At 41.9% G+C, this 9,748-nt stretch overlaps 1 protein-coding gene across 1 annotated transcript in view; it reads right to left on the reverse strand.

The window, feature by feature from the left end:
- The window catches only part of LOC117955424 (SH3 and multiple ankyrin repeat domains protein 2-like), a 128,260-nt gene that overhangs the window by 26,871 nt on the left and 91,641 nt on the right, over positions 1 to 9,748 (reverse strand). The window contains exons 16-17 of the mRNA XM_034889972.1: positions 3,916 to 4,051; positions 686 to 766 (exon numbers count right to left, since the gene is read on the reverse strand). Of these exons, the coding sequence (XP_034745863.1) occupies positions 686 to 766; positions 3,916 to 4,051 (217 nt within the window). The remainder of the gene's footprint in view (positions 1 to 685; positions 767 to 3,915; positions 4,052 to 9,748) is intronic.

A 9,748-nucleotide genomic window follows, 5' to 3' on the forward strand; every position in this document is an offset into this window, starting at 1 on the left:
GTAGGACCGGGCTAATGGACCAGAGTCTGGTAGGACCAGGCTAATAGACCAGAGTCTGGTAGGACCGGGCTAATAGACAAGAGTCTGGTAGGACCGGGCTAATGAACTAGAGTCTGGTAGGAACAGAGTCGGGTAGGACCAGGCTAATGATACAGAGTCTGGTAGGACCGGGCTAATGGACCAGAGTCTGGTGCTTTGAGCTTTTTATTTTTTTTTAACATTTTGATGCTTTCAATGTTTTGGACATTTCTTTTAATGTTTTTTTCGGCGTCCTTTTCAACGCTTTTGACTGAAAGTTTATTTTTAACGGTTATTTGAAATATGTTTTATGTGTTTGTTTGATTTGTTTTACATTTTTTACCCTTTCTTACAATTATTTTTGCTGCTTTTGACAGGTTTATAAAAGGGTTTTTTTTAACAAAAAAAAATTAAAAAATTTCAAAAAACACCATTTGTATAGGGGCCAATACAAAAATTGACTTCGGGCAAGAAGTCCAACCAGACAACTGACAAAAAACCTTAACATTGAACCTTGCCTAAGGTCACGCAGCAATAACTGCTTACCGTTGTCCACTATTGAGAGATCAGCCAATCAGTGAACAGAAGGAAGAGGAAGAGACAGAGATCCTGTTAGACACAGACTTCCTGAACACACTGGGACAAAGGGACGGCGGGACGCTCTTACCCAGTTCCTCCAGTTCAGAGGTCATGGACTTGGAGCGCATGGACAAGGCGGTGGTCGGGGCTCTCTTTGGAGGCGGGGGGGCTGAGGGAGACAGAGAGACTTAAATACATACATCAAATTAGGGTTCGTACAGAGGAAGCTTGTTAACTAGCTATCAATGACATATTAGTAGTTTGCATTCAATGAGTATATATAGCGATCACAGTGTAAACCAAAGAAGAAAAACAGAAAACAGGGATTGAAAAGATGAGGCTGAAGCAAAAGCTTGTCTATTAAATACATTAAATCTACATTTGTAACCCTCAAAAATAGCAATTACACTTATGTTTACCCATTTATTTCTAGGCTTTCTATTTTGTGCAAAATCATGATTTATTGTTTTCTTTTACATTTTCAAAATTAATTTCAATTAACCAACTAATCAATCAATAAATCAATCAATTAACCAACCAACCAATCAATCAGACATGGGTTAGGGTTAGGGTTAGGGTTAGTTAATTTCCAATGTTTAGAAAACGAAAGCCCGATCCATTTTTCCCTTTCAGTGACTTCTGGTTCTTCTTCTCCACCTCCAGGAAAACATGTTGCATTGTATGTACTGTACGTACACTCCAATTAGCAGTGCATTGTGGGTGTTTTACAGTAAACTATATAGTGAGCCAAATGAACCGTGGAGAAGTCCAACAGCACTACAAAAGGTCAAACACACGTTATAGTGCACTATTTCCGTGATAGGGAACGGTTTCCAACACAGCTGTAGCTGCACATGCAGTATTTGGAGGGGGTTTATGGCTCCTCCCTCAAGAAAATGTTACATTTTTCAATAAATAAGTATGCAAACCCATTATTATTAACATTTATGTCTAAAACGTTGGAAAAGCTAGGGCTAATAACACATTATTAATCATTAGATCTCCCATGAGTCCCACCGGACTCCATACCATTTACACATATGGAGAAACCAAGCAGTGGAACAAACCAATATGAGGCAAAAGAGGGGGGACTCAACATTTCACTAAACATATTACACTGTGTGCCCTTTGTGCGTTTGTACTGTTAAATACATACACAATTATTTGAAGTATATATTATGTACTATACACATGACAGCATGATTTAAAGCTATAGTGCGTAGTTTCTGTTGCGCCCATGAGGAATTCTAACTAATGACGACAACACTGTCGGAGCGACACGTGATGCAAGCCTTCTGTGACCCCTTGAAGGGGTGGTCATACTTCAGATGTGGTGGGTCCTGACCCCCCTGGGGTTTCCGCCTATGTGTGAGAGATATAGTTCTGATATCCTAACAAGCTATAATCATGCTGCATTTACTAAAAACTGACTTTGGACATTCAGCAGCTTGATATGAAACATATGAACTTCTGCTTCTGTGCTATTTTGGTTGTTTGTATTGATAAAACGGACTAAGTTTGATTTCTCGCTGCTTCTGAGGAATGTCATTACATAACACATTAGTCAGCATGCTGCTTCACTGCAGTCTCAGGATACAGATCCACACACCAGAAGGTCTCTCACGCCATTTTACTCCAGCGGTGTCCTGCGTTCTCCATACCTGAACCTTATTATTATTATTTTATTTTCTAATCCATGTTTTATGTATGGGGGGTCAATGCTGAACATTAAACACCACCGTCATTCATACCGCAGTTTTAAACAAGACATCTCCCTCTGTTTATAGATCTTCTTCAACATACCTCTGAAAAGTACAATTAAGGAGTAACTTGTTTTTCTTTCAACCTGGACCCTATTTTCCCATGTTTTTGTGTCTAAGTGACTGATGTGAACCACAATCTTTGACATTGGTCAAGGACTACGAAAGTCTTCAGTCAGCAAAACAAGGTACAAAGGTAGTTAATAAGGCAATAGCGCTCAGGTTCTTATTCTAAGGGTCTGACCTTAGAATAATAAGGTGGACCTTTCTGTTAAAGCGTAAGATCCTAACATAAAAGAACATAAAAACGTCACTACAGCCCCCAGACTCCATGTAAAAAAACTGAAATTTTATCATCGTAACATGCGCTTCATTCAAAGACGACAGAAACAAAATAAAACTATGAAAAGTCGTTTTGGGTTGTCTTTCCACTTTTCCAACAATCACAACTCTAGTTTTGGTTAAAGTGAAACCGTTGTTTACCGATTTACTTGTTAAAATATGTTGGCTCTATCCACGCTAAAAGCATTGTTTATTTAAATGGAGTTTGGTGGGATTAGTGATAGCAATTTCCGAGCCGATTCAGGTTAAAGAAAGGGGATTTAACATTTAAAAAAAGCTCTGTTTCTGTCAGGGTCCATTCCATAATGTTCTCAGACACTTATTATAACAATATGAGCCTGTCAGGAGCAAAAACAGCAAACATCGCCAAACATTAAATTCATCCGCATTTGATAATTGGCGAGTGTTAATTTTGGAACGTATCCATAAGCATCACTCATCGGACAATAACATGACGTTAAAACAAATTAAAAGTCATAATCAAACTGTGTTCATATTGTGGGGCAATTCACTCTAAAAAAAAAAGCAACCAAGAAGGTTTTAATTCCCTGTTTAATCAGCCAGCTAACTTAAGCTAACGTTAGCTTTATGAGATTTCCAAAACTGAATTAATTCCACACATACTGTAGTTACACAGAATTGCTTTGCTAGCTCAATCTAGTTATATCCAAGATATCTGCTGAAAGAAATACTTTTTCACTCTACAGGTTCAGCTCCTATACGTCCACGAACTTCAAGCAACAGAGACTATTTGTAATTTTAGCCAGCTAGCTAACTTAAGCTAACGTTAGCTTCGTAGAGATCGTGGGATTCCCAAAACGGAATAATTACCGCGCATATAAACACCAAACTCCTCTGCTAGCTCAGTCTTGTTCTAACTAAGATATCTGCTGAAAAAATAACTTTTCTATAAACAGATTTATCTCCTGTACGTCCACAAACTTGACATGTAGCAGCTATTTTTAACATAGCGCTGTGTCACCGGCACAGCTAATGGTATCTGAACCAAAGGTTTCCAGTAGCAGTCATTTCCAGAGCGTTGGCAAAATTAAGTCTTTTAATCCGATGAATCACTTCCTATAACTATGTTGAAGAGCTTCTGTGTGTTCCACTGTAGTTTGAATTTTAAATACAAATGTTAAATGTTCATAAATGCGTAGTTGGCCAATCCCAATGCCTGGCCGGATCTACCTGTCGCAGAATCTACAGGTTGTACCTTTTTTGCGTGCCGTGTCGTCGGGGTCCAGATTCCGGCTCACCGTCACCACCTTGATCAGGAGCCGGTTGCCTCCCTGGCGGATCATGTTGACCACTTGTCTGTGGCCCACCTTCACCACATTCTCCTGGTTCACCTGACACAAAACACACAACAGTGGACTCGTTAACGCCTGGCAAAGCCTTAAGCACTTCTGGACATCTTCACATTTGTAGAAAAGTTGGTAAAAATGTTCTTTCCCTGCTGTGTCATTTGAAATGGTGTCAGCATAAAGAAGCAGACCCGGCCGATCCTTTAAGGTCGGTCGTGTATTTGGCAACTTTCTGAGCAACAAAATTCGTCACCTCACCTTTTGGTATCGCCTCAACTCGCTTAGAACCTCGACCGAAGGGGTACTAAAACAGTACCTGTTAGCAGGTACCAGGACTTTTTTTTGTAATGGAAAACCCCCAAAAAGCAAGTCAAGTAGGTACCATGCAGTGGGAAAATGCCAAAAGTCATATGATAATTTTAATAGAAGACAGCCCTACTAATCATGTCCACTTGTTTGATTTACCAAAAGAAAACTGAAGGTGAGCAAAAAACTCCCAGATAATTACGAGTATATCAAGGACAGAAGGTCAGACATAACAGTTTTTCAAGGCTTTGTTAGGATACTTAGTTTGGTGTTGAAAGTTTTTTTTTTTTATTAGAATGGCTGCAATCTTCCTCAAAGCCTCGCTATTTTGTTTATGCAAGAAAAACCATCTCTGAAAAACAAATTCAGCGTTCTTTGGCAGCTAGAAACAAAACATCAGTTACACGGAATAACAGAAAGACGTTGAAAGCTTTGCAGCAGATGCTCTTTGTCACTTTAAGCCTGTGGCGGCTTCGTGCTGGGACTGATGCTATTTCCAGGTAGACAGCTCATCAAAGTGACTGACAAATGAGGGGGCAGGAACTTGACCATCCACGGGGGGGGTGGGGGGGGAGGGGCTAACATATTTCAGTGTGAAAAGGTTTCTTAATTACACACAAAGCACTGAAACTTACTATGGTTGCAGCATGAGTACAAATACCCCAAAGTCTTTAACTGTGGGGCCGGGCCCTCATGCACCCCCAGGGCTGGCCCCTATATCGATATCCAGAAACGTGTTGCAAAAACATTAACAAATGTCACTAACATTAGTTATTTGTAATTATTTATGAGTTCTCACCAGAATAGAAGAGAATAGAAGGGCCCGGCAAGGTTAGGATGGTACGGAAAAAGCTTTTAAAAAAACTATTAAAGTGTACACACTGACCCATTTGTGAAATTACAGTGCAACCAATCAGGACTAGGATCAGGGTCCAATACGTACATACGCTTTCCATTTGAGTCTTTCTAATGCTGTTGTGTTGAGGCGGATTGTTGTTGTCTTTTGGGATTTGCTGTCGTGGTTTGCCCTTGAGGGCAACCGTAACACAGGGGCCATTGTAGGTTAAAAACAAAAAAACTAAAAAATCAGCATGTCCGCGATTGTCGTACATTTACCAGAAAAAATTATGAGATTAAAGTTACATAGTTACGATGAAAAAACAAGTTTTGGCTGGATCTCTGAGGAGCTATGAGAGAGGATGGATCTCTGAAGAGCTATGAGCGAGGATGGATCTCTGAGGAGCTATGAGAGAGGATGGATCTCTGAGGAGCTATGAGAGAGGATGGATCTGTGAGGAGCTATGAGAGAGGATGGAGGATGGATCTCTGAGGAGCTATGAGAGAGGATGGATCTCTGAGGAGCTATGAGAGAGGATGGATCTCTGAGGAGCTATGGCCCGTACACGCTGATGAACTAATCGTCAAAATGATCATAGAAACCTTTACTTAACTCTTCAGGCAGATATGCCATCTACTTGAACCTTCTCAGTTTTTAAGGATTTGAGCTTTTCTTTGTCTTTTACAGGAATACACTTCTAATCTAATCTGTGTTTTTGACATCACTAGAATAATGAGGGAAGAAGTTTTGACAAATGCTCGAAGGGCTAAGTAGACTTAAGGACAAGGCTGAACAACTACTTTTTAAACCTGACCACGGTTAGTCAAATGTGGGGGTGGGGTGTTAGAGCTCTTCTTCATGTCTTGCTGCCAATATTCATAATTGCAATATTCATGGTGTTGGCAGCAGAGGACGTGATGGCCGCTGCCCTCACAGTCAGTCTTCAAAGACAATCAGAAGAAGTTGGTTTGTGGACAAATATGTGGTTGTCTTTGTGTGTCTGCATGGGTGTGCATGTTGTGTGTGTGCATGGGTGTGCATGTTGTGTGTGTGTGTGTGTGTGTTAGAGGACACACAGACACACACAAACAGCTCATTTAAAGCTGCAACGCCTACTGTTTTAATAATTGGTTAATCGTAAAAAGGGATTTTAATGCAAAAAAGGCAGAAAAAGCTATTTCCAGTTCTGACATATGGAGATTTCCTGCTCTTTTCTGTCCTTATATTATATTAAACTGAATATCTTAAGGTTTTGGGATTTAATCGCATCAATCTTTTTTAGTTTTAAATATATTTTTCAATGATACAAAAATGATCATTCCCTCCAATATCGTGAATCGTATAGCAAGATAAAAAATCAAAAAATAATCAAAAATAAACAAGCCCTACAACAAAGCTGGTACCCAAAACGCGGATAAATCCAAATAATCTGTAAACATAAACACACACACACACACTCACACACACACACACACACACACACACACACACACACACACACACACACACACACACACACACACACACACACACACACACACACACACACACACACACACACACACACACATTTAATACTTTCTCTTTCGAACACATGCATGCCCACATTGATGGTTTTTAATCTCATTATGTCTCGTCTAATTTAATCTGAGCCCTGCTGGCGTGCTCCTCTCCTCTCCTCCCATCTCCCCTTTTCTCCTCTCCTCTCCTCTCCTCTCCTCCCATCTCCACTCCGCCCCTCCTCTCATCTTCAGACAAATAGTGGAGGAAGGGGGAGATGAATGAATGAAAGATAAACTGGCCTGGAGCAACACCGACGAGTGATGGATGGGACGAGGGTTAGAAAGCTAAAGTGGTGGATGAGGAAAGATGTAGAGGACGATGGAGAGGGAAGTGATGAAGACAGAGAGGGGGAAACAGACCAGGAGAGTCTCTCACTCTTTCTGTCTTTCTCTCTCTATCTCTCTTTCTCTCTCTCTCTTTCTCTCTCTCTGGGTTTTAATCTAACAAACGCCGCTCAGTCGGTATCAGGGCGGACATTTTGGTAATTAGAGAGAAATGCTGCAACAGCTGTTTCACCATGACCTCGTGTTTCCTCCGTCGTGCTCCATCACACACACTGAGGTTCCGTGATACACTTCTACACACACACATACACACACACACTATAGCGGTGGCCTTATGTAACCCGCTCAGTCGATCCACGCTATTATGTAACTACGCTTGAAGGATGGATCGACACACAAGCACACACGCACACGATTACTGACATTGATTAGCTTCCACAGTTATTGACGCTCGTGTGAATGCAGCCATTAAACACTGACAAACACATTGTTTACACGTGTGTGTCTGAGTGAGAGATTTATTGAGTGAGTAAGAAAGTGAGTGAGTGAGTGAGTGAGTGAGTGAGTGGTGCTTCGTTGGTCTGGCAGGACCAGAGAGCTGAAACCGGAAAGCAATAAACTGTCAAAGCGTTGCCAAAACCAACAACTACAAGAAGACAGACAGCTTCAAACTAACAGCTTTATGGCTGAACATTTACAGTTAAATCAATACTACACACACAGACAGAGACAGACACACAAAAACACACACACACAGAGAGAGAGAGAGAGAGACAAACACGTATATATTAGTGCAAATCACACAAGGAGATCAGGGCTCCAATCCAATGTCAGCCGGGCCTATTCAAAACCCATTACCATCATCATAACCATTAGAACAGTTCCACACCGTTAAACATCATCCGGCCCATTTAGACAAACACGCCCTGAATCTACCCCATCACCCAGGACCATCTCATCCGATGCAAATGGTCCCGACTCGTCCACGACTGTCTCCTCTCTGATTAACCAATTCTAATCTGAGCCATTCAGGCGTGCGCTATGATGACTCGCTGCTAATCCTGGCTGCAGTGGCGGGGAGGGGTTAACAGCTGATCCCTCTTCAGGAATATCAACAGAGACAAGTAATCACACAGAACTCAAACTACAGGACCACAAAACCACCAAAAAAATATAAAAAATAAACATATCTGAAACAAAGTCTCTCCTGATTGAAATGACAACAAACGCGTCAACATGATACAAGCCTTCCGTGACTGCCCACCGCCCCACAGACTAAGACGGGTGCATGTATCTGTAAACGCCTGTACGTGTATCTGTAAACGCCTGTACGTGTATCTGTACATGTATCTGTAAACGCCTGTAAATGTATCTGTACATGTATCTGTACATGTACAGGCCTTTAGAGATACATGTATCTGTACATGTACAGGCGTTTAGAGATACATGTGATACATGTACAGATACATGTATCTGTACATGTATCTGTAAACGCATGCAGACCTGCAGCCACACATGAGAGGAGCAACATTCAACCGCATTTGAAACATGGAGCTGATCTGCATTTGGTGTGTGTTTTCCCCTCGTAGAAATCTGTAGTAAATCAAAGCAGGCTCATTAAACACAGAAATATACAGACAGAATGTGTGTGTGTGTGCGTGTGTGTTTGTGTGTGTAAGAGAAACACAGGAACACATATAGAAGAATAAAGTGAGGGATTGAAATAGGATGAGAGGGGGCAGGGACGATGGAGTTTTTATTCTGATGACTCAGAGTCCTAGTTAGAAGAGTCCCGATTAATCACGTAGCTGAATATCGAACTGGTGATAAGAGTACATGTTACACACACACACACACACACACACACACACACACACACACACACACACAGGCTAATCGCTGCTTCTCTTGTCTTGTTTAGAAATTCAGTCAGATCAATATTAGTCTCTCATTGGCAGACCTTCCTCCACAGCACAGCGGAGGAGTGTCCACACAGCATTCTGGGCTAGATAGTCTAGCTAGCTGTCTGGATTTACCCTGCAGAGATCTGAGGACCAGGTCACCATAGTCCTCAGATTGGACAGATAGTCTAGCTATCTGTCTGGATTTACCCTGCAAAGATCTGAGGACCAGGTCACCATAGTCCTCAGATTGGACAGATAGTCTAGCTAGCTGTCTGGATTTACCGTGCAGAGATCTGAGGACCAGGTCACCATAGTCCTCAGATTGGACAGATAGTCTAGCTAGCTGTCTGGATTTACCCTGCAGAGATCTGAGGACCAGTTCTCAGAAATCCACCGGAGGTTAGAACGTCAACACAGAGACAGCTGACAATGAGGGAGATACAACGAAATTTCCGGCGATGCCTTTATGAATCGCCGTCGATGTAGACATGTTCCATAATAACGTCTAATTTCAGATTCATTGCCCCGGCCCACTGTTCGGATCCTCAGCTCTGTCCCCAGGCTGCGGTCCCGTCCACCCAGCATCCACCATCTTCACCAGGGGTGCACCGATTCAGATATCAAGATCAAATATCGGACCTAATATTTACAAAATAGCTGTATTGGGTATCAACAGAGACACAAAGCCCTGGCATCGGTATCGGGTATGGACAGAGACACAAAGCCCAGGCATTGGTATCGGGTATGGACAGAGACACAAAGCCCAGGCATCGGTATCGGGGATGGACAGAGACACAAAGCCCAGGCATCGGGTATGGACAGAGACACAAAGCCCAGGTATCGGTAT

This window comes from Etheostoma cragini, chromosome 1 (genome assembly GCF_013103735.1).
Source record: "Etheostoma cragini isolate CJK2018 chromosome 1, CSU_Ecrag_1.0, whole genome shotgun sequence".
Classification (NCBI taxonomy): Eukaryota; Metazoa; Chordata; class Actinopteri; order Perciformes; family Percidae; genus Etheostoma; species Etheostoma cragini.